General features: G+C 38.3%; 1 protein-coding gene and 1 long non-coding RNA gene across 2 annotated transcripts; both read left to right on the forward strand.

Moving 5' to 3' along the window:
- The first annotated feature begins 18676 nt into the window (after positions 1–18676).
- On the forward strand, positions 18677–19727 carry LOC101121379 (small ribosomal subunit protein uS5-like). The gene is made up of 2 exons (XM_042237483.2): positions 18677–18721; positions 18941–19727. Exons 1-2 carry the CDS (start codon positions 18677–18679, stop codon positions 19694–19696), a joined length of 801 nt encoding a protein of 266 aa, XP_042093417.1. The 3' UTR covers positions 19697–19727.
- A 2898-nt stretch (positions 19728–22625) lies between these two features.
- LOC132658306 (uncharacterized) lies at positions 22626–27496 on the forward strand. The gene is made up of 3 exons (XR_009597739.1): positions 22626–22749; positions 26018–26071; positions 27451–27496. It is a non-coding gene; the product is annotated as an uncharacterized LOC132658306 (long non-coding RNA).
- The last annotated feature ends 373 nt before the right edge of the window (positions 27497–27869 follow it).

Raw genomic sequence — 27869 nt, forward strand, 5'->3', positions numbered from 1 at the left:
AGCCAGTAACCAGTTCCTTAGGTGTTCTCCACCGACTGGAACACACAGAGATTCACAGAGTTGGATATAGAAGAGATAGGGGAGGAAAGAGACAGAGGCCACCTGATGGAGAAAAAGGAGAGTCCAAAGGAGGAGAGAGTGGTCAAGCCAGTAATCTCGCTCTCAGGTAAAATTGGGTAGTGAAGTTTGGGTTTTTAAATATACAAAATTGACAACAAAAACCAAAAAGCAAAGATTAAAAATCTAGAGTAGAGGTTGGATTTTCAAAAATACAATATTAAAGAGAAGAAGCAGAAGGAAGAAAGAAAAAAAGAAAAAATAAGAAAACAAACAAACAAAAAAAGCCACAAGAATTATTAAAAACACCAACAACAACCACACAAAGACTATATATGGTGTTTGCCTTAAAAAAAAAAATAGTCTTTTTTTTGAAAAGTAATAGTAGGTTATAGGAATAAAAATTAGAGGAGAAAAAATAGAAGACTTAACAATTTTTAAAAAGTTAGAAAAAAGGAAAAAAAAGGAATGATTGTAAAAATAGTAAAGATATATCTAGCCCTTCTCTGATGTTGTGGGCAGTGTGGGGTCACTTCCAAGGCGATTCCATCTGTTTAGCTTCTGTTTGCTGGTCTCTTCAGTGTCTGAATTCCGTCCTGACACAGGGGAGCGGTGGCGGACACTTTTTTTTTTTTTTTTTTTTAGACTCACTAGTTCAGTCACACTGTGGGGAGGGGGGGATGCTGCAAACAAATAGCACTGTCATGTGTGCACAGTGTCTCAACCCCGCTGGACCTGTCCATTCTCATGGCGCACAACCTGCTTTGGCTCTATGGTGCTCAGCCGGGAGCCGTCTGAGGCCGGCTCTAGGCTGCCTGCACCTCCCCGGTCTAAGCCACTCGGGTTTGGCGCTCAGGTTGCCCTCAGAGGCACCGATTTGGTTGGGACTGCGTTTTGTGCCCTTCCCAGGTCCGAGTAGCTCAGGAGTTTGGCGAGCGCGGTTGCTGCGACTTGTCGCCTTTTCTGTCTCTGCTGCTCAGTTTTCTGGGTGTACTGCTGGCGCTCCTTGTGAGGCGGATGGTGACTGTCCAGAACTCCCAGAAGGCTTAGCAAAGAAGCCTGCTTGCAGTTTGGTAGGTAAAGTCTCTCCGGGGCTGCAATTGCCCCTTTTCCAGCTCTTACGGCTCTGGCTACCTGATCCCGGCGGGGGATGGTCTGCAGCCGGCTATTTCCATTTCGTCCTTTGTTCTGTGCATGGTCCTGGCGGTGTCTTATGTTTGAGCTTTTCGCGTGGTAGCTATCCCACAGTCTGGTTTGCTAGCCCAAGTTAGATCTTTCTGGTTACGTGTGGGGTGTTCCTGCCCAATTCTTACAAAGCACTGCAGCCCGTGCCTCCCGCGCTTCCCTGCCCTGCCCCCACTTGCTAGTCTAGTTTGCTTTTAAATGGCATTACTTTTAAAATGAATTCATTACTACACCTCATCCATCATTTGACATATTGTTCAACAAGAAGATGAAAGACTACTTTTAAAAATTATGCTGAAATGCCCAGAGATAATACAGAAAACAGAACAGATACTTGTATTGGGTAAAATAGTTATATATGATGTCAGACAAATGTTGGATAAAGTTTTGACTCTGAAATAAGCAACTGTGGGGAATTCAGCAAGTAATGTATCTTTGCTCTAACTTCACTTTACTCCTCTGCATATGTGTAGTTACTTATCTGGAGCACTTCTGATGACCAAATGTAATGCTACTTCTAAAACAAGTATCATAGAGTCTAGTACGGGGAAAGTACTTCAGTAAAAGTCAATTGTCGTAACGGTGATGATGACAGTGATGATAGCAGTAACGTTACCATATCATTAAAAGGACTTTGGGAAATCATTTTGTGGGATTTTAAGTTCAGTCATGATAAATTAAAATTTCTTTTTCTACTTCATCATTTGGTAAAGAGCAATGTGACCCCTGTATATTTTACAGAACAACATCTAGAAAATAAAGTTAAATTTCTTCACTCTAAAGTGTATAAAACAGGTGAAGAGATTTCAGAAGGTTTTTGTGTTTGTTTCCATTTCTTAGTGATTTTTAGATTACTTCTTACTTTTCAGATCAACTTAGGAAAGAACATGGTAAACTTTAATGATTATTCAGAAAACATGATCTTTCTGTTAAATGTTTCATAAGAATGCTTATGTTACTCTTTTTGTTTTCTTCAGGTTAACCTAGGAAAGAAAATGGTAAACTGTAATGACTCTCTACAAAATATAGTCTTCCTATTAGCTGTTTCTTAAGAATTCTTATATAATTATTTTTATTTTTTTCGAATCAACTTAGGAAAGAAAATGGTAAACTTCAATGACTCTTTACAAAATATTATCCTTCTATTAGCTCTTTCATAAGAATTCTTTTAAAATTAATTAATTTATTTTAATTGGAGGCTCATTTCTTTTCTATATTTTGGTGGTTTATATATGACTCTTTTTATTTTTTCAGATCAACTCAGGAGAGAAAATGGTAAACTTTAATGAAAATTTATAAAATATCTTTCTATAGTGATTTTTCTTGCATCTTCTCTTTTTCAGTCCTCCTACTTCATATGTATAATTTTCTCTTTTGTGAATTTTATTCATTCTTACTATATTAGAAACTTCTATTACCTGGTTCTCTTTGTTCTGCTCGTATCAGCTAACTTACTTTTCCCATTCTCTTCTCTTTATCTGATGTATTGTTATATTTTGATTGTCCCCATGATGCTAACAGTAACTCCTTCTCATGATTCTGAAATGAATGAAATTCTAATGAGAATATATTTGAAAGAGATCTCTTGGTGCTTACTATGCCCTTGATCTGATTCTAGACAAAATTCAAAACCTCTTCTTTACAGGACCCTGTTGAAAAAGCACAATAAATTCTTCCTCGCAGAGTGTGCCACTGTTCTCTATCTTGTGATTGAAGATTAAGCAGGCTGGACCAGGAGTGGAGGTTTATAGGGATACAAAAGGGATAGGGATAGGGAGACATAGGGATACAGAGTCTTCACTTCATATTTAAACAGAGCTGAGTTCAAATTATTGATCTGTCCATTAACCAACAGAAATTTGTTCATGCTATTGACCCCTTTGATTCTCAGATTTTTCTTTTGTGACCATAGGAGCCACTATTTCACAATTATTTTTCTAGTATTAATTAATTACATAAAGAACTTGGCAAATATTTGTCACTGGAAACATTGAATAAATTGTAGTTTCCATTGCACAGATGATTTGTAGCACAACAGCATTGCATGCGATGATTATGACTAAAAGAATACCTTCATGGAGGAATTGGATAATTTCCCTCTTGAATTTTAACTGTAAACTTATTCATCTATATTAACATGTAATATGTTTTCTTTCTTTCTTTTTTGAAACAAATGTTGTAGAAAACTGAGGGGTTTTTAAAACCTTAATGAGCTAATAAGTCATCATATTTCATCCTTCCAAGCAAGGTTAGGTGTTTGTTTCTCTGTAACATTAAAATGGGGTTTTCACTCTTGTTTTTCAGGAAGATTGCAAAATGAAACTGGTAATTATATTCTAGTAGTCAGATATTTGCAAGATTGTTCTCTTCTGGTAACCCCTTGCTTTCCTTTATTCTTTCCCCTTAACTCCTTATCTTGTGTATCTTTTGCATTCCCCTACTGCCTCTACATATTGCAGCTATCATGCTAGGAATAATTTATCTGCTTGCTTTGATTTAACAATTAAAAATTATGTGATTCAACGTTATTTTATTCATAAAAAAACAATTTCAGAAGAAAGTAATGGCTTGACTAATAATAGTGATAATTAAGATAAAGTGAGAGTGAAGTTGCTCAGTCATGTCCAACTCTTCGTGACCCCATGGACTGCAGCCTACCAGGCTTCTCCAACCATGGGATTTTCCAGGCAGGAGTACTGGAGTGGGGTGCCATTGCCTTCTCCACAACAATCCTCTAGGTTGAATATTTACACCCCATACTTACAGATGAGGAAATAGGCTCCCAGGGGTTAGGTCTATACTCACTTCACCATTTTACCTTGCTGTTGCTTTCCCATCCCTTCCAACTCTAGACCAGAACTACTCAAGAGCGTGTTCTAGAAATAAGGAACTTGTGAGAGAATGTAAGTCAACACACTGCTTCCTTCACTGAGGAGCTTCTTTTTTCCTATATATATATATATATATATATATATATATATATATATATCTGCTTTGAGTTTAACAACATGCATAGTAAACACAGTTGATTCACATCTTGGCACAAGTTGCTTACATGTTTCCACTATCATGGAGACATATTTATGGTACAATCATATGGAAAAAATGTGCAGTTTATATGTGGTATAATAATTATACAAGAAAAATGATTGTTAACACTGAAAAAAAAAATTACTCTATTGGCAGCTGGTCTGCTCTTAGAGCATCCCCTAGAAGCAGAGCCACCAGGCAAGCAGAGCTCACCAGAGATGGTCTGCTGCGCCTTTGAGTGTAACAATGTAGAAAATCACGTTGCAGCAAATGTTGTGCTGAATGCTGTTTATGGCTGCAATGCCTTACCCTTCTCTAAACCTGCTTCCCAAAAGAGTCAGGCATAATATACCCTTGTATGTGCTCACCATAGAAGCACGAATGGAACAGTCTGTAAAAATGAATTAACTCATTTTCTTTCTTAATTGACGATATCTTTTCCTTGAGATGAAAAAATGTAATTTTTGATGGATATTTCTCAAGCTTTCCTTCCTTTCTCACCATACCCTTACTACTCCTGTCTTTACTGTCTCCATCTTTGTCTCACTCTTTTCAGTTCTTTGTCCTTTCACCTCTGTTCTTCCTGTTTCTCCCTTCCTTCTTCCTCCCCTCATTCCTTCCAGTTTGTCTATTATTCTTTCTTTCCATCTTCATTTCCTAAACCATCTACCTCTCTTTCCATCACTTCTTTATTTTCTATGTTATTTTTCTCTTTTATTCCTTCTCTTGCTTCTAGCTTGATTTTCCTTCTAACTTTATATATTTTTCCCACTCACATACACAAACCCAACCATTCTGAAGTTAAAGGCATGGTCACAGTATTGTGAGGAAGCGAAGAGATGGAGAGGTAAATAAGTCACTGAATACTTAGAGAATGTCAGTGATGAGAGAGGAAAAGATATGAGAAGGACCAGGAAAGGGGAATAATATTATCTCATTTTGCTCACTTTCAGGCTGGCAGAAGACATCATTGTACCCTGGTGAGTGCATGGCCCTGAAGAAGATGATTCTAAGATACAGAATTAAGCTCCTAAAGTCTATGCAATATTGTACTATTAACAGAAAAAAATACAGAACACAACTTCTTGTCCTTAGCAAACATAGCAAGAACAATAATTTTTAAATTATTTTTCTTTTCATCTTTTTCTCACATGTGTCTTGCAAGTTGATTAAAGCAGAAATTAAGAAATGAAAGTAAAATATAATTTTTCTTTTGTGGTTATTATTCTTACTATATTACATCTTCAATAATCTGTATAACAAGATTTTCTCTGTATTTTTTCCTACTGAAAAGTTTATACTTTTAGCTATTACCAATAGGTCTATAACACAATTTGAGTTAGTTGTTTTGTGTGGGTAGAGAGAAAGATCTAAACATATTTTTTTTGTATGTGGATATCCAACTGTGCTAGCACCAACTCTTGAAGAGTATACTTTTTTTCATTGAGTTGCGTTGGTAACTTTTGAAAAAAACATCACTTGATCATAGATTGACTTCTAGACTCAAAATTCTGTTCTGTTGCTCTAATTTAGTTTATTCTTCTCCTTTTAGTCCATTTGGGGGGAAACTTAGGTTATTGGTTTAAAATAATACTTTTTCTGCTTCAAACATTTAAACATCTAAGTTTCCCTCTAGGCAATACTTTTAGCTGAATTCATTAAAGTTTGGTAGGTAGTGATTTTGTTTTTATTCAATTCCTAGTACTTTCAAAATTTTCTGTTTGATTCACAGATTATTTATAAATATATTGATTAATAGCCAAATGTTCTGTATATCTAAAATTTGCTTCTGTTTTTCATTGCTAATTTAATTTTATTTTAAAGAGGTTATCCTTTTACGGTCATTCTTTAATTAGCAATTTAAAATATTTTTTCATGAATGACTGCTTCTCAGTATAAAGCGATCATTTTTCACAACTTCTCCAGTCTCAGTTGTTGCCTTGGGGAAGGTGATTTGCTTAGTTATTTACTCAGCCCTTCCAGAAATATTCTTCATGATTTTGACAACATTTTTCTCCTTATTAAGTAGGTTTCTCATACATTTTCTTCCAGTTAGTTTCATGTGTCAATCATTGTATCCAAAATACAACTATAGGCTTATTTGCCAGTCTCATTTTCTTTCTAAGTTCCCCCTTTATGGTTGCTCACTTGAAGCTCCCTGCTAAAGTTGTAAAAAGTCCATCATCTTGATTTCTGCTCACTCTTAATTTTCCTAAAACAATCTATTCCATAAATAAATTGCACCATTCCCTTGTGCTGAGTGCACTTTTAATTTCTTCTCTTATTTTAGGTGGCCTACAAAAGTGATGGCCATACTTGTTCTGTAAAGGCCAAGACTGTAAATATTGTAAGGTTTGTGGGTTACATGGTCTCTGTCACAGTTACTCAACTGTGCCCTTTTAGCACAAAAGCAGTCACAGACAATACATCATTAGTATGGCTGTGTTGAGAAGGAAATGGCAACCCAGTATTCTTGCCTGGAGAATGCTATGAACAAAGGAGCCTGGTGGACTGTAGTCCATGGGATCGCAAAGAGTGGGACACAACTCAGCAACTGAACATACACATGCATACACACAGCTGTGTTACAATAAAACTGTATTTAAACAAACATGGGGTGGGCCAGATTTGGCTCCCAGGCCATGCGTAGTTTATTCATTCTTGGCTAAAGAGTCACCTTTTAACTTTGAAAATTTACCCATTTTGGAAGCTTTACGTTTATTTTCACTTATGAGTGAAAACAGGTGAATAATTATTTTTAAATGAATAGTTTTATTTAAATAGAATGTCAATAACAGACCCAGTGAATACCCTCTACAAATTAGCTCCTTTAGTCCTGTGTAGTGCATAATGTACGTTTCCTAAATGATCATAGGAAACTGTCTTAGCAACTGTTTTGTCTCCTCTTATCATGGATATCTTGGGCTTCCCAGGTGGCACTAGTGGTAAAGAACCCACTTGTCAATGCAGGAGACATAAGAAACATGGGTTCAATCTCTGGGTTGGGAAGATCTCCTGCAAGAGGGCATGGAAACCCATGCCAGTGCTCTTGCTTGGAGAATCCCATGAACAGAGGAGTCTGGAGGATTAGTCTATAGAGTTGCAAAGAGCTGGACATGACTGAAACAACTTAACACACACACATATCATGGATGTCTCTATATGCAGTCTGTTTCACCTTTTTTTGTCACTCCTATTACCTAAGCATTAAACCAAGACCACACATTTCTTAAGTGTTGGTTACAGTATTTTGCTTTCAATTTACAATAGCAGTTTCTGCAACAAGCAGTGAAATTAGCTTGAATTTTTTTAAAAAAGCAATTCTTACTATCTCTGCAGTTTAACCACACTCATATAAATTATATCATCTTGGTCAGTGGTTCTCCACAGCAACTCTCTTAAAAACAGTAACTCTGAGGACTAGGTTTTTTCCCCCAGTTTTCTCCATTTTTAGGGCCTTACAGTTCTTGGATCGGGTGGGAAAGTGTACAGTGAGAATGAAAATGAAGAAAAATAACATGAACTATTTTATTGTCAAATCTAGAAATGATATGGTCCCGTGCTAAGCAGATTTTCTTGCCTATAATTCAGTTGCGTAGTCTCAACTAAATTCAATGAAGGTGGTGAAAGGCAAGCATGTAATTTAGCTATTTGTTTAAGAAGAGAGTAACTGTTTGTTGGGAATGCTTATAGTCTGCACTATATAAAGAATAATTTAGAGGAATTCATTTTTATAAGAATATTTAATAAGGAAAGCAGTGAAAGCTATAGTTCAAGCAAAAGTTATAAAATACTTTGGAATCCTTAGCAAAAGAAGCATTAGAAAGAAGAAATTACCTCTTGTACAAGGAAATTCAGGTACTAGTTCTAATAATGACTATGTATTTTCTTTGTAGACTGAAGGAAAAAATTTTTCCAGGCTGGTGAGTGAAATTATTCCCTGATGGCAGAAGAGAGACTACTCTTTACTCTCTCAGGATGAGTTTGAGGATTTATTGAAAGAGGGCAGATGAAAGAGTCCAGGTCGGAATATATGAGTGTCCCACAAGCTCAAAAATACCTCAGGCTAATAATAGCAGTATGTCTGCTTCCTGATCCCTCTTTTTCAGATATTAAAATGGTTATTGTCTTTGCAGTGGATATTACTCTGGATCCACACATTTCTTAAGTGTCGGTTACAGTATTTTGCTTTCAATTTACAATAGCAATTTCTGCAACAAGCAGTGAAATTAGCTTGAATTTTTTTTAAAAAGCAATTCTTACTATCTCCGCAGTTTAACCACATCCTTCCCTCTTCTTGTCGGAAGGGAACAGACGTGTAACCTGGGGAGAGAAGTCTCAAGATCTACCTGAGGACCCACAGAGATTTTGTTCTCTTCCCTGTGTGCTGGGTCATCAGGTCATCACCTCAGGGAGGTGGTACTGGGAAGTAGAGGTTGGGAGCCATGGCGCATGGGACCTGGGGATTTACAGGCCTCATGTAATGAGAAAGGGCAGGATTTGTATCAAACCTGAGGATGGCTTCTGGGCCCTATAAGCAGGAGTACTGGGCACTCACCTCTCCAGAAACAAAACTCACTGTAAAGGCACACCTGGCCAGAGTGTGTATTTTCCTAGAATATGAGGAGGGAAGCATTTCATTTTATTATATGGTAGATAAATCTCACATTCACACCTTTAAAGCTCAACATTCAGAAAACAAAGATCATGGCATCTGGTCCCATCACTTCATGGGAAATAGATGGAGAAACAGTGGAAACAGTGTCAGACTTTATTTTGGGGGGCTCCAAAATCACTGCAGATGGTGACTGCAGCCATGAAATTAAAAGACGCTTACTCCTTGGAAGAAAAGTTCTGACCACCCTAGATAGCATATTCAAAAGGAGAGACATTACTTTGCCTACTAAGGTCCGTCTAGTCAAGGCTATGGTTTTCCTGTAGTCATGTGTGGATGTGAGAGTTGGACTGTAAAGAAGGCTGAGTGCTGAAGAATTGATGCTTTTGAACTGTGGTGTTGGAGAAGATTCTTGAGAGTCCCTTGGACTGCAAGGAGATCCAACCATTCCATTCTGAAGGAGATCAGCCCTGGGATTTCTTTGGAAGGAAAGATACTAAAGCTGAAACTCCAGTACTTTGGCCACCTCATGCGAAGAGTTGACTCATTGGAAAAGACTCTGATGCTGGGAGGGACTGGGGGCAGGCGGAGAAGGGGATGACAGAGGATGAGATGGCTGGATGGCATCACTGACTCGATGGATGTGAGTCTGAGGAACTCTGGGAGTTGGTGATGGACAGGGAGGCCTGACGTGCTGCGATTCATGGGGTCGCAAAGAGTCGGACACGACTGAGCGACTGAACTGAACTGAACTGAAAGCCTTTTTCAGGCTTTGACCCAGTGAGTCAGAGCATTTGACCATCTGTCCAGGGCCTGGAGCAGACCAGAATCCTCTGTACTAGGAGCATCATATAAGCTGCAGGTCAGTGTGGTGAAGCATTTGATCATGATATGAATTCTCCTAGACCAGAAGCAAGTTATTTTTTCTTATCCATTTTTATGGTTTTCCTTATCCTTTTATTTTTTCAGAAACAGCTTCCCCAGAGCATGGTGCAGCATAGAAAACTGTGTGTTGTTTGTGGTCTGTATAATGAAAAAAAGATAATAAAATATAACCATATGATCATTATAAATGTATACAAAGCACTAGGGTATGTGATTGTCCATAGAGTGTTGCAATGTCTTTAAGATTACAAATTTTAAATGTCAAAGGTGAAAATAAGGGGAGAATAACTTTTTGTTTTGTATTCTTTTGCACCTTTGGGTTTTGTACTGCATTTATAAAGTGAAATGCAGAATAATAAAATTAAAACCTTCAAATAAAAAATAATTGAGTTGTTCTCAGTTGTCTAACTTAGTACATTCAGAGGGAACCAGATGTATTCAACCTTATTCTTCAGCTTCCTCTGTGTGAGCATCTATATTCCATCCTTACACTTTTTACCCTCCCATTCACTCAGAGGTATTGGTTCATTCTTGCCTTTTCTTGCTACTATGTATAGCTTGGGAAGACAGTTTCTTAATGTACATGGAGTATGAATTATATTTTAGAACAATCTTGTGGGTTTTAGCACTTATACAGACTCATGTAGGCACTACTAGATTCAGGATAAAAGATAGTTCCATTACACCAAAAAGCTATTTTGTGATAGATTTGTGTAATCAAACATTTCATTAATACCTAACCTGGAAACAATTCATCAGATCAGTGCTTCTGTATGTTTTGTATTTTACCAGAAGATCATATAAATAGAATCAGTATATTTTGTGTTTTGAGTTTGGCTCCTTTCCCTTGAAATAAGGCTTTTGATATTTAACATGATATTAGAGGTATTAATACTTTATTCCTCTTTGCTGAGTAGTATTCCAGTGAATTAATGTACAGCATTTTGATCATTTAATCTCTAAAGAACATTTATGTTGTTTCCAGTTGGGATGACTGTAAATTAACATGGAGTTCTGCCCCAAGGCCACAGAAGCAGAGCCCAGCACCAAGGTCATCTTGGAAGCTGACTGAGCCCCATTATAATCATTGTCAAAAGCCCCCAGTAGGTGAACATCACCTGTAGGCTTCCTAACCACATATTAGGCAAAAATATACCTACCCTATATCACCCTAGGTCTTCTTGGTGGCTCAGAGGTTAAAGCGTCTGCCTGCAATGTGGGAGACCCAGGTTCGATTCCTGGGTCGGGAAGATCCCCTGGAGAAGGAAATGGCAACCGACTCCAGTATTCTTGCCTGGAGAATCCCATGGAGGGAGGAGCTTGGTAGGCTACAGTCCACAGGGTTGCAGAGTCGGACATGACTGAGCTGCTACACTTCACTTATATCACCCTAATGCCAACTTTGCAGCAGAAAGTTTGACTTGAAGCTATAAGAATTGGCAACTAACCCACAAAAGTGTCCACTTTCCACTGAGAGTGCAACCTGAGGCACTAGCAGTGCCCACATTATCTCTGCTCTTTGTTCTTAATAAGCTCCCTCTTTTCTACAATATTTAATGTCTGGAAAATTCTTTGCAAACCCATGGTTCAAACTGCCACAACAATTAAGATGCTATAAACATTTATGTAAACATTTGTGTGTGAATATCAGTTTCCACTTTTCTATAGTAAATATCTAAAAATAAAATGACTTGGTCATGTGATTAGAGCAGTTACAACTTTATAAGAAACTGCCAAACTCATTGTAGAGTGGCGGTACCATTCTGCATTCCTACTAGAAATGATTGAGAGTTCTAATTGCCCCACATCCTTACCAGCACCTGGTATTGTTAGTTTTGATTTGTTTCACTTTCTATTTATTATTAATATTTAATTCTATCCATTATAATAAGTATGGGATGGTATTTCATTGTGTTATCATTTGAATCCATCTAATAATAATAATCTTGTGCTTATTTACTCTTCGTGTGCCTTCTGGGCATCTTTAGTCCATTTTACAAACATTATAATAGACTTTATTTTAAGAGCAACCTTAGGTTTACAGAAGAGTTTTGCAGAAAATACAGAAAATTTACCTATATCCCTTATTCCCTGAACACTCTTCCAACTAGTAACAGCTTTTGTTGGTATGGTACATCCATTATAATTGATGAACCAACATCAACTGGGCTCCACCCTCCACCTGTCCATTCCTACTCCCCTCCTAAATCCCTAGCAACTACTGAACTTTTTACCATCTTTATAGTTTTGCCTTTTTCTCCATGTCATATAGTAGAAATCAAATAGTATTGTAGCTTTTTCAGACTGACTTCTTTCGCTGAGAGAAATGCATTTGAGTTACCTCCATGCCTTTTTGTGGCTTGAGAGTGCATTGCTTCTAATTGATGAATAACGTTCCTCATGGCTCAGATGGTAAAGAATCTGCTTGCAATGCGGGAGTCTCGAGTTCAATCCCTGTGTTGGGAAGAACCCCTGGAGAAAGGAATGACTACCCACTCCAGTATTCTTGCCTGAAGAATTGCCTGGATAGATAAGCCTGGCAGGCTATAGTCCATGGGTCACAAAGAGTCAGACACAACTGAGTGACTATCACTTTCACACTCCATCATAAGTGTGTTTCACAGTTTGTTTATCCATTCTCCTGGTGAAGGATATATTGGTTTCTTTCAAAGAATTCTTAAGCCATAATAATTGTATTAGAAATTTTTTGAAATAGCTAAAGTCAAGTTATTTGGCAGCGGCTTTACTTTCTGGATGTGAAACCAGCACCTAGGAAACCTGGAGAAGACCAAAACAGTACCTTACTTTCTAAAGAGGGAAGCTATCAGCTTGATTTTCTAGCTTGAGCATGTATGGGTTCCATGTCCCAGATGTAGTGGGGCACAATGAGCCCATGAGGGCAGGTCCTGAGGGGAGGGTGGTAGTGTGAATACAGTTCTTGACTGAGAATTCATCTTTTACCATATCCCTGCTGGTTTTTTACAGGGAGCCATTGAGATGTAGACTTTTCAAGACCTCCTAATACAAACAACAATCAGGCAGTTTAGGGTTTTCAATCTCTTCTTACTCTCCAGTGGCATCCAATTACTATTATCTATATCTATCTATGTGTGTCTATATATAGACACATATGCTAAGTCACTTCAGTTGTGTCCGACTCTGTGCAACCCCATAGATGGCAGCCCACCAGGCTCTGCCGTCCCTGGGATTCTCCAGGCAAGAACACTGGAGTGGGTTGCCATTTCCTTCTCCAGTGCATGAAAGTGAAAAGTGAAAGTGAAGTTACTCGGTTGTGTCCAACTCTTAGCGACCCCATGGACTGCAGCCCACCAGGCTCTTCCGTCCATGGGATTTTCCAGGCAAGAGTACTGGAGTGGAGTGCCACTGCCTTCTCCGATAGACACACATAGATAGTTACAGATAGATAGATATTTTGATATTAGTTTTCCTCTCAGATTTTCTTCCAATACTCTTTGATATATTATATTTTTCAATGCTAATATTTCAAAATTTTATACAGCAAAACTGATCACCTATCTGAATATGTGTGTGTTTAACCTCTTTGGAATTTTATGAATCATTGTAGAGGAAGGTGGAAAGAGCATTACGATTTGAAAATGGTCTACATAGGGATTACTTGAAGGAAAGTCAGGCACAGGGAAGCAAAGCTATCTCCAAGAGAGTAGAAGGGAATACAAATACTCAGGAAGCAAAAAAAAAAAAAAGCAGTCCTTAAAAGAGATGGGAGAGTACTTGGAGGATTTAACATCTTGATTGTCTGCTATAAATATTTAAAATCATAAATCCTGACTCTCTTCATTTTAAAGTAGTTATAGCAGAGAAAGGTTTTTGCATGTTTGTTTTTTAACAAAAAAAATCTATTATCTTTATTTGGCATTTAAATTGATATTATATATATTAAAATTTTAAACTTTAAAAACAAATTTAATTCTTTTTATTTCAAACTTCATATAGAAAGAATGCTCATGAGAGGTAGGGTTTGTCTTCTATTTCATGTGAAATTAAATCAAATTGAGCAGGGAAATTTACATTAAAATTTATTCCACTTAAAAACTTAATTGGTGACATATTTCTGAGTAAAATGTGGTGGGTAATACTCTTAAAGAAAAAAATGAGAAGGGTCTCATTGATAAGACGGCTCATTATGTCGACCTCGCAAACAAAGACTAAATCACAGATATCTCTGAGACTGACCAAATTGCCCAAATGGCGTCCTGTTTTCTCACTGGCATCTGTCTTCTCAAAGCTGTGAGACCACCAGATTCCAGACCTCCGGCTACATGGCCATCCCTTCAGAGAATTTTTCATTGGTGGGATATAAGAAAGACTCCATCAGAAAAGAAGGATATTAGTTTTCCTTAAGGGCCCGTCACCCTCTCTTATCCCTCTAACAAATTTCCCTTTTTATGCCTGATGCCCAGCTCACTCTCTTTTTCTCTGCACTCACCTTATATTCTGGTGCCGAAACCCAGGAGAGATCCACCACAACTGAGTGGGCTCCTCTCACGAGCCCACCTCCCGTGGTCCCCTCCCTTGGACCTTGCTTAGAAACTGAGACGAGCTCCGAGAGGGGACTCTCCACTAGCCTTGCTGGACTGACATCCACACAACTTCCCACATTGCATCCACTGGTTACAAGGGTGAGTGAAATCCCATTCCCTTGGATCCTCTCTTTCTCATCTCCTTTCCAAGTCCTAGCGCTTGTCAGGAGGATCCCCACAGCCCTCAGGCCCTCGGCCTTGTGCCTCTTCTAACTTTGAAACAGGGCATGCCCATTTCAAAGCAGACTATTATTATTCTCTGAAAACGGGACGACTTTTCTCTCAGCCCTTTCTTCTCGCTTTCTCTGCTGCTGCTACTGCTAAGTCACTTCAGTCGTGTCCGACTCTTCGCGACTCCATGGACTGCAGCCCACCAGGCTCCTCCATCCATGGGATTTTTCAGGCAAGAGTTCTGGAGTGGGGTGCTATTGCCTTCTCCACTTTCTCTAGTCCGTGTCTAACCTCCCTATTTGGCCGCAATGGGAAATTCTCAATCCCAGCCCTCAAAATCTACTCCTCTAGGATGCCTTCTCCAAAACCTAAAAGCTTTGGGCTTCCAAAGGGAGATAAGACCAAAAAGACTTGTTTACTATTCTAACACTGGCCGCAGTAAAGACTTGATAACAGGTCCCAATGGCCAGAAAATAGAACTCTTGATTATAATATTCTACGGGACCTCAGTAACTTCCGCCACAGCAATGGCATGTGGTTAGAAACCCTTATGTTCAGGCTTTCTTTGTTCTTCGCTCTCGACCCTCTCTCTGTGAATCATGTCCTGCTTCGTAAATACTTAGCCCACTTTGAACCACATCCTCCTAATACAATGTCTCCTGATCCCTTTGCAGACGTTTCTTCTTCTTCCTTAGACCGTTCCAACCACAGCCCACCCCCTAATTTCTCCCAATCCCTGTGCAGCCACTTCAGATCCAGTTCCACAACCTCCACGTTATGTCTCCTCCTCCCTGCCCCCTTCTCAAGTGCAGACCTCTGCCACCACTGCAGCTCCCAACCCCCCATCCCCAGCCTGTGCCTGAGAAAAGCTCTGAGACATCAGCCCCACCCTCTACCCCAAGCCTTTACCCTGACCTCCCTAGATCACCTCCCATACCCTGTGAACAACTTTAAAATAGGAAATTTCACCGCAGGACCCTGTTCATTCCCTTGCCCTACTCCTCCCTTTAAGGGAGGTAGCTGGAGCAGAAGGCGTTGTTTGGGTTCATGTCCTATTCTCCCTCACTGATCTATCTCAGATTGAAAAGCATCTTGGCTCCTTCTTCTCAGATCCTGATAATTATTTAAAAGAATTCAAGTATCCTACCCCATCTTACTGTTGTAGCCATGTGTTCCAGGAACATAACTCAGAAGGACAATGCAGATAGTGGAGTGCAGTTTATTACACTGGCTGGCCCAAGGCAGAGTCTCCTCTTAGCCAAGGACTCCGAACACGCTAAGTGTATGTGCCCAAACCCACCTCCCCAAATTCCCTGAAACTAGCCTGAACAAAGGTAAAGAAAAATACAATCAAAGTTAATCTGTGATTCATATGCTTTAAACCTAGGTAGTTACCAGTGGACAATTATCAATAGGCCTGTGGTCATACCCCAGTAAGCATAAAAGAATTTATGATTCTATCCGATTACACAGATAATTAGGGTATTTTTTTAGGTGACGGAGAGTCTACGTACGAGCCCTTCAGCTCTTCCATCCAGAGGGTCTGGTTTTCCAGTTGGTATGTCGTTTCCATAGATACTGGGCACATAGCTCAAAGTCCACAGTCTGGTCCAAGACGGAGTCCTGCTCTCAAGATAGAATCTGTTCTGTCTGTTTCCTCCTTCATTACAACTTAACCTGGCATGATATTTGCATTATACTTTTCTCCACTCTTCTCCCAGAAGAGAAAGAATGAATATGGCAAGGCTCTCAGGCTCATGCTGATGAGATACACAGGACAGATGACACTAAGCCCATAGGGGTGACGGCTGTCCCTTAGATGATCCCAACTGGGATTATCAGGCAGGGGGACCTGGACGAACAGCCAGTAATCACATGGTTGCTTGCCTCATTGTGTGCCTTCAAAAGGCAGGGCATAAAGCCATCAACTTTGATAAGCTCCAGGAGATAAAGACTAGACTAAAACCCAGCAAAATTTCTAGCCAGGTTAATGGAAGCACTACAAAAATATACAAAATTAGATCCCACTTCAGCAGAGGGCACCATTGTCCTTAACACCCATTTTATCTCCCAGTCATCCCCAGATATCCAAAAGAGACTAAGAAAGGCAGAAGAAGGCCCTCAAACTCCTCAACAAGACCTTTTAAATTTGGCCTTTAAGATTTTCAATAACCAGGAAGAACAGGCAAAGCTAAAGAAGGCCCAAAGAAATCAAGCCAAATACCACCTTTTAGCCACTACCCTACATGGCTCCAAGCCTCCATCAACCAACAAAGAAAGGAAGAAACATGGGCCCTCTTTCAAATGTGGCAAAGAAGACCACTGGGCCCACTCATGCCTAAAGCCAAGGCCCCCTCCTGGTTCATGTCCCAGCTGTGGCATAAAGGGACATTGGAAGATTGACATAACAAGCCATCTATCAATGAGACCCCATGTGGGCCCTATCAAGAATAAACGAAATGAGTAAATTAAATCATAGACTTAAACAAGTCAAAATGTTACTGGAAGAGCCAATTTTGTCTCCATGTTGGATCTGCTTCTGTGACTTTAACCTTCCTATTGCTTTTCACTAAAAAGATATTGTTTATACATAATGGCCTGCCTCAGGGAACCCTACCCCTCTACTTGAATGTTAAACCAAAATGCCTTTTTCTGGGAGCCTGTCCACCTGTGGGTGGCTACAAGAAGGAAGAAATGAACAACATCCTCTCCCTGAGGCTTGCCCTTCTAGGAGATATCTGCAAGATTAATGGCTTTTTAACTTCATTTCCTCACCTCCCTTCAACTCTGTTCTATAAAAGGATCTAGTATCCAGACCTCAAGAAGATGGTTATTTTGAGGCCTTTGTCTGACTAGTAAGCCATCTTCTTGATTTGCTGGCTTTCCTAATAAAGTCACATTCCTTGCCTCAGCCTGGGAGGCTTCCCAGGTAGCTTAGTGGTAAAGAATCTGCCTGCCAATGTGGGAGACACAGGAGACTCGGGTTAGATCCCTGGGTTGGGAAGATCCCCTGGAGAAGGAAAGGACAATCAACTCCAGTATTCTTTCGTGGGAAACCCTATGGACAGAGGAGCCTGATGGGCTACAGTCCATGTGGTCACAAAGAGTCAGACAGACTCAGAAACGAAGCATGGCATTTCTCTCAACATCCCATCTATACGCTTATTGGCCTTTCATGCTGCAAGCAGAGTGAGCTTGGTCTCAATGACAAAAAGCTAAGGAAGAAATTCTTGAACATATGAGATGATTCACTGGGCAGTTTATTTCCTGGGGGTCATTTGCTAACTCAGGGCAGGGCTTAGTTTGAGCAGAGGGACACTTGTGTAGCCTTTGACAGACAGGTGAATCTGCAACAATGAAGCAGAAATTAGAGGCTCCACTCTGAAGGATATTTTTTCCCATGAGACATTTCTTAAGTGCTGGGGCAGTGCAGGAGGTTGGCAAGGGTAGCAGGGGAAAAGAGGAGAGTAGTATAAAATTTCCCACAATTTTGAAGTGCTTGAAAGAAGAAGTTTTCCTAGAAGGAAAAACTCTCAACAAATAGATTAGATGTTTGCCAGATTTTGAACCATGTTTTCAAAGATAGCAGAACTTAAACCTGTAGGAACCTGATCATTTGCACTTATATTCTGCCTAAATATAAGGTTGGATAGACAGCATTAACATATCAAACAAATACACCTGTACTCCCAGCAATAATCTCCTGAAATTATGATAAGAATGTAAAGTTTCTATTGAAATATTGATAAGTAAAAATAGAAAATACTATATCTTTCAAAAATGTATTTTCTCTAAAGAACGATGATCAGAAAACATTGAACTTCCTAAATATGAGTGGATGATTTGACATTCTTTGAGAACAAAATTACATGGCACAGGACAAAATTTGAGGAGCAAATGGTGAATTCATGTTTGCATATACTGAATTCAAAGAACAAATAAAATGACCAAAATGAGATGTTCTAGAAGTTATTAAATACCTGTTGGGAGCTCAAGAGGAATATAACTGGGTTATAGGAAAGACATTAAGAGCTGGGATGAGTAGAAAGACCCTGTAACAGGCCTACAGAGTCCCATAGATACAAAAAAACACAAGTATTTCATGGGAATCAAACAAGATTTGAGTGTCATAGGTTTAGTGATTTCTACTGAAGTCTGAATAAGGGTACACATGGCGGAAAAGATCTCTAAGAGAGAAAAATTACCTACCAAAATGGTGATTAAAATATTCTCAGGTTGTGTTTAAGAGGTGACTAACATAATCTGTACAACTAATGGATCTAGTGGAAAGTTAATACCTATGGAGGCCAAGACCATCCTCAACTAGGGGAAATATTATGAAAGCAAAGGGAACTGTGGACTCTGGAGAAGAGGGACATCTCCGAGTGCTTGAGATGATGAGAAAGTGCAAGAAACCACGGGAGTGTTTGTGCAGGTAAATCATAGAGGCCGCGGAGCTCGCGGAGGCAAGGCCGAGGACAAGGAGTGGCTCCCCGTTACCAAGCTGGGCCGCCTGGTCAAGGACATGAAGATCAAGTCTCTGGAGGAGATCTACCTTTTCTCTCTGCCCATCAAAGAGTCTGAGATTATTGACTTTTTCCTGGGAGCATCCCTCAAGGATGAGGTTTTGAAGATTATGCCTGTGCAAAAGCAGACCCGTGCTGGCCAGCGGACCAGGTTCAAGGCGTTTGTTGCTATTGGGGATTACAACGGACCTGTCGGTCTGGGTGTCAAGTGCTCCAAGGAAGTAGCCACTGCCATCCGTGGGGCCATCATCCTGGCCAAGCTGTCCATCGTCCCCGTGCGAAGAGGCTACTGGGGGAACAAGATCGGCAAGCCCCACACGGTTCCTTGCAAGGTGACTGGCCGCTGCGGCTCTGTGCTGGTGCGCCTCATCCCTGCCCCCAGAGGCACCGGCATCGTCTCCGCCCCTGAGCCCAAGAAGCTGCTGATGATGGCCGGCATCGACGACTGCTACACTTCTGCCAGGGGCTGCACTGCCACCCTGGGCAACTTCGCCAAGGCCACTTTTGATGCCATTTCCAAGACCTACAGTTACCTCACTCCTGACCTCTGGAAAGAGACGGTGTTCACCAAGTCTCCATATCAGGAATTCACTGACCATCTTGTGAAGACCCACACCAGAGTCTCCGTGCAGAGGACGCAGGCCCCAGCTGTAGCCACCACATAATTTTATAAAGGGAATAAAGTGAATGAAACCAGTTTAAAAACAAAAAAAAAAAGAAATTGTCTCAGTTGCATTTTTGTTTCTCAGTTAATTAGGGTCTAGATTTGTCACCATTTGGTCTTTTTTTTTTTTTTTTGGAGGGAGGAGCTTATACATTACCATGTCTCATTAGGTTTGTATCTCATAATCACAACCTTAGACTTAGCCCAGATTCATGCTCCTGTTACTACCAACCTGTTAATACTAACCTCCATAGATAATGTTATTTATCTCTGTGCAAAAGTGATCTTCCAACATTCTGTGGGGTCCTTGCATTTTTCTCTCTATTCTTTCTGAAAGTCCCCTCTCAACTGTATATTTGCTTTCTTGGTCCTTTTAAAATCTTTTCTCTAATTGCTCCCATGCACCAATTTTATCATGACCTTTGCCTCTGAAAAGTACCAATATTTTAGTTCCTTTTTATGAAACCTAGAATATTCTCTACGCTTTCAACACTGAAACACAAAAAAAGTTTCTACATTAAGTTCCTCTCCCAACCGTAAAAGCAATACCACCCTTCCCCAACCTTATGGACAAAATTACAAAGGTGAACAATTTTATATCCCTGAGAGATATCTTTGCTAAATATTAGTTTCGGCTGATTTATTCTACAATCATTCTTATCTGGGCAATAAAAACATTAGCATGCCCTTCTTATGTTTTCTAAAGTCCTGTCTTCAAAGATCAACAACATACCAAGAAGTGAGTGAAGAGAAAGAGAATGACAGGGAGACAAGCTCCTGATTACACTCAGTAGAGAATTCATGGAGAGAAATGGAGATGGGAAAATCAGCAAGCTCTTGAAAAAGAAGATGCATGAATCATGCCATATGACCCACTTAAAAATGTAGGTTACAACAGAGTCATAAAAATAATATAAAGGCATATGAAATCCATTAATTCAACTGTTCATTTGTTCTAAAAGTACTTAACTCAGTTATACTCTTTTCCATACTGCACAAGCAAGTATAAACTAATAAAAACGTAAAAAGCTGTATAGCAAGGAATCTGAGCATTAGGTGGGACAAGTAAATGATTATCCTTTTATTTGATGTCTGACTTAATTCTATTGTCGAAAATATATTTTGAGAGAAAACTATGCACTTGGAGGAATGTACATCATGGCATTTCTTCATTTGCCCCTGTAAGAGTTGTGCAGGCTAAATTCCCATTCTGACACCAACAGGTTGGGCCATGGAGTTCATACTTAAAGTAACACAGCACAAAATCACAGACACACAAAATTACAACACAATCCAAAAGTTATATATATATATATATATATATATAGCTTAGAAGTGCCAAAAACCAAAGTGAAAGGGAAGTTGCACAGAGGACTGACATACCTGAGCAAGACACAAGCTAGTCTCAATCTAGGGAAGCTGAGCCAGTCGTTTTTACCAATAAGATTAGGATTTAAAGGGAAGTATTTCTGAAGATTCCCCAGAATGCATTTATCAGTATTAATGTTTTTTTCTGTTCTCCATAATGAGTTAACTGTAGAGAAACCACCCCCGACTAGTCCAGTCAGCAATAGGCCAAAGGTCACTGAGTAGCTTAGAAAGTAAAGTACACTTACTTGGCAGAAATTCCTGATACTTTCAATAGGATTTTTATGGTAGGACTTGGATGTTATTTGGGTCTTAATTTTTTCCTATTTGATTTTTTTACACTGATATGGAACAACAATTTTACCAGTAGTAAGGCAGTGAATAGCAAGTAATAGGCTCATAGATCAAGAGGGATATGAAAACCATCACCTTGACACTGTGATATCTGTACATTCACAAAACTATGGCCACAATGTTCTTCAAGTTCTTGAAATTCTACAAAGAAAGGAAGAAAGAAGAATCTAAAGGAGCAGGCTCATCTGATGTCTTCTGTGCTTATAAGACCATTAAAATCTGCTTTTAATCTTTTCTGTTATTTTCAAAGTACATCCTCCAAATAGCAGAGTTTTGCATTTCTTATCTGCAACATGTTCGGGATACATATTTTCACTACTCTGTCTGACAGGAGGAGGGGATAGGTGTGGGAAAGTCTTGTGTTCAGTCATCCAAATTGCCCACCTGAGAGCAGGGATCATTCTCAGACAGGGAATGACTGACTCCAAGGCCAAAGAAACGCATGATGCTGATGTTAGCGTGGAGAATGACAGCCATGAGGGTCAGTGGTGTTCTCAAGCAGGGATCAAAATGACAGAAATCAAGATGTATCTAATATACTCAGGTAATTACCCCTAGAATTTAGTTTATATCCTAAAAAATTAGTGCAAATGACCAACAAACGAAAGCTGGGTTGTTTCTGAATTCTTGCCTGTAGCAACTATTAGAATCTCTAATTTAGTTTTATGGATTGATACTGTTTAAGGCACGGGGGTATCCTGGAGAAAGCAAACTCTTGATAATTGTAAATATCTATCAGAACTTTTTGCACAGACAGGTTATAAATAATTATGGGACTATAAAATTAAGAATCAGCCACCCTCATTGTCCCAGGTAGATTTTCCACAAACTGTTAAGATTAATAAGTTTAGATTGCAAAAAGTAAAAAACAAAAAAACTATAGTGAAGGCATATATATATATACACACACATACACACAAAATTCCTTACTCTGAAAAGGGAATAACAGAATTCTAGAAAGTTGGTATGATAATATTTTACTTAAATATCTACCTCTGTGCTATTCTCTTGAAAATAATATAATAAAAGAAGGAAGAAGGACAGCAATTTTTCACAGGGTTTTTAAACGTGTCTGTGTCTTCACATGAGCATATATATCAGCTTTAAGTTCATGTGAGACCGTATTTATTACCATCATATGAATGAGGAGGAGTAAAGTACAGTCCGGAGTTCCCTTCTCTGCTGCTTCCTGCTCTTGTGCCACCCTCATATCCCTGTTGGTTACAGAACAGGGAGGGAGACAGCTTGGTGGTCTGACTGAAGCTTCAATATTTCAGAGGGGGCTCAAGAGAAGAGAGGAAACTGACACTGCTTTGATGATAATTAAGCCAGGTGAGTTAAAGGTATTTTGTTTCCTGAGAATTTAGAAGTGGAGTGCGTGTGTGTGTGTGTGTGCGTGTGTGTGTGTGTGTGTGTGTGTGTGTGCATGAAGGGCCTGAGAAAGCACGATAGAGACATGGTGAATTTAGATAAAATGGTCTAGATAGTGGCTCTGATCCTCATGATTTGTCCATCTTTTATTTTTTCTCTTTTCCTAGTTAGAAAACCTTAAGAGCTCCTCTAGAAGAGCCGAGCGCTCTCCAGCAGTGGATACTGGGCTTTCACCCTGCTCTCTCTGGTCCTCACAACTAGTCTGGCTCTTTCCCTATTGGTCATGGATCCCTTCCATGGTATCTGCGTCCTTCCTTCATTTCTGAATTCTCCTTCCACCATCATCTGTCCACGGACATTTATTTCTGTCAGGTGAAAACATTCTGAGTCCTGTTTCTGCCTTGTACTTCTCTGCTTAAAGTCAATCCTTTATAAACTGAAATCCCTCATAAGACTTCTTTGTACTCTTCTACTTGTTTAATATTAATGTCTAAAACAGGATATGCTTCCCCGGTAACTCAGCAGTAAAGAATCCACCTGCAAAGCAGGAGACTTGCAAGAGACACGGGTTCGATCTCTGGGTCAGGCAGATCCCCTGGAGAGGGAAATGGCAACCCACTCCAGAATTCTTGCCTGGGAAATCACAAGGACAGAGGAACCTGGCAGGCTACAGTCTATGGGGTTGTGAGAGTCTGACATGACTTAGCCCCTAAACAACAGCAACAACAAACCAGGATATAAAAACCATGATGATACAATGCATGTGAAAAGAGACCTGTAAGATTTAAAAACATAATTCTCTCCACTTTCCTTCATACAGATGCTCAAATCAAAGCTTTAGTTTTTAAGAATACAAAAGAATGGTACCAATTAGACTTTTGCTGCTGATTTGAGAGTACTATGCTCTGTCATCCCATAAGGGAATAGATTACCTGTAGAACTGGCATTGCTGTATCACAAAAAATTGCTAGCTATTTTGTAAATATTTTCCTTTCTTTCCTTGATTATATCTTTTGAAGAAAAATTTTAAGATCCAATTTATAAATTATCTTTGATTCATGTTTTATATGTTCCAAGAAATACTTGCCTAAAGTCTTGAAAATTTCCCCTGTGTGCTTGTCTAGAACATCTATAACTTGTTTTATATGCAACTCTTTGAATATTTGATTTTTTAAATATTATGAAGTTAGAGTTGCTGCTTATTTTTTTCCAAGTGGATACTCAGTTGTTCCAGTGCCATTCACTGAAAAATTATTCTTTCTCCTGTTGAATGAGTTTGGCACTTTTATTGCTAATTATTTAAGCATATAAATAAGGGTGGATTTCTGTATTTCTCGGGTTCATTAGTCTATATTATCTCTCCTAATGCTAATGACATACTTCTGAGTTAATGTACCTTTATTGAAATTAAAACTATATATATAAACTCTCACTTTTTTCATTTTAATATTGTTTAATATCTATGCCCTTCAGTATCAGTTTGTGAATTTCCACAAAGGAAAAGGCAGCTAAATTGCTCATGGGGATGAGGTTGGTGCTATCAATGATTTTAGGGAGAATAGACAATTAACTGGAGAAGGCACTGGTGACCCACTGCAGTACTCTTGCCTGGGAAATCCCATGGACAGAAGAGCCTGGTAGGCTGCAGTTCATGAGGTCGCGGAGTTGGACACGACTGAGCGACTTCACTTTCACTTTTCCCTTTCATGTATTGGAGAAGGAAATGGCAACCCACTCCAGTGTTCTTGCCTGGAGAATCCCAGGGAAGGAGGAGCCTGGTGGGCTGCCGTTTATGGGGTCGCAAAGAGTCGGACACGACTGACGCGACTTAGCAGCAGCAGCAGACAATTAACAATTATGAGTCTTATAAACTGTAAAAAAAAAAAACAAAAAGGAATTTCTCTCCTTTCATGCTTTCTTTAATTTTTCCTAACAATAATCTTCAGTTTTCACAGAAGATATCCTGCATGTCTTTTGTTATGTATAGTCTTAAGTATTTCACACTTTTGTTAATACAAATGCATTTTCTATATTTAATTTGTCATCTGTCTATTGCTAAACCATAAAGTTAAATTGATATTTATATATTAACAGTATTCTGTAACCTTTCTAAATACTCTTATTAGTTGCAGATGTTGTAGATTCCGTAGAAAGTTTACATGTATTTTCTACACATTACCTGCAAATAAAGATAGTGTTAGTTTTTAACTTTCTGATTTTAAAATGTTCTTTTCCTTCTTACTGCAATGGCTAGTACCCCAAGTAAATTATTGATGAAAACTGGTGAGAATGGGTTCCTTTTCCTGTTTTTCAGTCTTGAAGGAAAACATTCAATATTTCAACATTAAGTACAATATAAGCTTTAGGATTTTTTCATGAATGTCATTGATCAAGTTGAGGAGATTTCCTCCTATTACTATTACAATGGCATTTTAATTTTTTTTAAACCACGAACAGATGGCGTATTTTGTCAAACGCTTTTTTAAAAGTCCTTGAAATGATTATCTGTTTTTTCCCTTTATTTTGTTAATATGAAGAGTTGCACTGATTGCTTTAAGAGTATTGAACAGTCTTGCAGTGGGGATAAATTCTGCTGACCCCAGTCTTCTCATATATTTTGGATTTGGAGTTGCAGTTTCTTTGTAAAGAATTTCTTTTATTTTTGCTTATTAGTGCTGTTGGTGTGAAACTTACTTTTTGTGTAATATCTTTGCCTGGTATTGTTTTCAGATATATACTGATCTCATGAAACAAATTGATAAATGTTTCCTCATTTACTATTTTCTGCAAGAGTTTGTAAAAGACGTGTTATTTCTTCTTTAAATAGTCAGAAGAATTCACCAGTGAAATCACAGTTCTGAACCTTTTTTGAGGAAAGCTTTTGATAAATTCTATTTCTTTAATAGACTTAGGGATAATGATATTCTATGTTTCTCTTGCATCACCTCTAGTAGTTTATATTTTCAAGGAATTTTTAAAAATTTAATAAAAGTTGTCCAATTTACCCTATAAGTTGATAAAATCTTCTCTCATTATCCTTTTAATATATACAGAATTTATGGTGACAGCTCCACCTTTATTCCTAATGTTGGTGATTTGTAATATCTCTTGATCTGTATTATTATTGATCTGATAGATGAATATTTTATCAATTTTGTTGCTCTCTGCAAAGACCCAAATTTTGACTTTTAAAATTTTTTCCCAATTATTTGTTTCTTTTATTTTGTAGATTTTTGTTGTTTTGTGGAAGTTGACAAGTTGCTAAAAAAGTATTCAAAGTAGTGTAAGTATTGTCTTTCTTCTAGTTATATTCTGCATTTAATTTGCTTCTAGAGTATGATCTGCAGTGCATTGGTGTAATTCTTAATATGTTTGGATGCATGTCTACCATTTTGTATATATTTTTACTTACCTCCTCTGATTTTTGTACTTTGTCTTCCCTTTTCAGTTTTCTTTGGATTTTCAAATAATTTCAGGATAGGGTATTGTTTTATCTTTTGACTTTTTAGCTCTAACACTTTACATCATTCTTGCATTTTATATTTATTCAAAATATAGAAACAGCAACAACATAGGTCCTTTTAACTCCCCTACATTCCATAATTTATGAAAACTACACATCAATATTTGATTTTTTATAAAACAGATATTTATGTTTTAAAAGAAAATAAGAGGAAAGTTAACTATTTTACGTACCTAGATATTTATTCTGGTGGCTCAGACAATGAAGAATCTGCACACAATGCATGAGACCCAGGTTCAAACCCTAGATCAGGAAGATCCCCTGAAGAAGGGAATGGCTACCCACTTCAGTATTCTTGCCTAGAGAATTCCATGTAAGCAGAGGAGCCTGGCAAGCTATAGTCCATGGGGTCACAGAGTCACACGACTGAGTGACTAACATTTAACTACACATATACACATAGATATTTACCACTTCTGATGTTTCTTTTTCTGATGCTCTGATTTTTCTTCTGTAATTATTTCCCTTGTGAATTAAACATAAGATCTGAAATCATAAAACCACTAGCAGGAAACAGGATCTCAAAGCAATATCTTCACTCTTATGTTCATTGCTGCATTATGCAATAACAAAGACATTGAAAAACCTAATGTACATCAAGTATATAAGAAGAATATGTATAGGATACAATGATATATTATTCAGCCTTAAGAAACAAGAAAATATTACCTTTATTGACAAGATGAATGAGCATGGAAGACATTTTGCTAAGTGTAATAAGGCAGACATATAAAGATAAATATTGCATGACCTGATTTATATGTGACCTCAAAAAAAAAATCCAAACACAGAAACAGAGTAGAATGTTGCTCTACCAGGAACTGGAGCATAAAGAAAAGGGAGAAATTTTTTAAAAAAGGAAAGAAAATGAAAGTAGAATGATTGTTCCCAGGGATTGAAAAGAGGGAACCATAGGTATTATTTTTTAATAGGTACAGAGTTTCACTGTTGCAAGATGGATGTTCATGATGGTTGCACAATATGAATATACTTAACACAACCAAATTCTACACTGGAAAATGGTTAAGATAGTAAATTTTGTTATGTGTATTTCATCAGAGTAAGAAAACTGGGAAATTGAATGAATTTAGCAAAAATTATAAAGTAAATAATTTTAATATTTTTTCCTTTTCATGCAGAAAGAGGTCATGAGAAAGTCACAGTGGAAACCGGTCCCAGGCAAGAAACAATATAAATTTTGCTATTTCATTGGCAAGAACTCATGATATAATCAAATAAAGTAGCAGTGGAGACAGATAATATACTTTGTCTGGGATGTTGATTCTAATGGATCTGTCCTCTTACCAGCTGTGTGTCAAAAGAAGCAGGAGCCTAGTGTATTCTGTGGCCTGTGACCTACTTTTCACTTACATGATATGTGAAGCAGTTATTCTAGAATGTTGCCATTTTTTTCTTACAATAATATAATTATTAGAACTATAGTATCCTGTTTCTAATGCTATTTCATCAACTTATTTCTTAATTTCAAGAGGATTCAATTAAGGAATATATCAAATTAATACATATACTGGGCTTTATCTGACTACTGCTAAAATAG

This window comes from Ovis aries, chromosome 20 (genome assembly GCF_016772045.2).
Source record: "Ovis aries strain OAR_USU_Benz2616 breed Rambouillet chromosome 20, ARS-UI_Ramb_v3.0, whole genome shotgun sequence".
Lineage (NCBI taxonomy): Eukaryota > Metazoa > Chordata > Mammalia > Artiodactyla > Bovidae > Ovis > Ovis aries.

What these genes read in the sequence shown, in the direction of transcription:
- LOC101121379 (XM_042237483.2), top strand. Translation starts at nt 18,677, where the DNA reads ATGGCGGAAAAGATCTCTAAGAGAGAAAAATTACCTACCAAAATG. An exon ending in AAAAATTACCTACCAAAATG is followed by an intron (nt 18,722 to 18,940) that starts GTGATTAAAATA and finishes GTGTTTGTGCAG; the next exon opens with GTAAATCATAGAGGCCGCGG.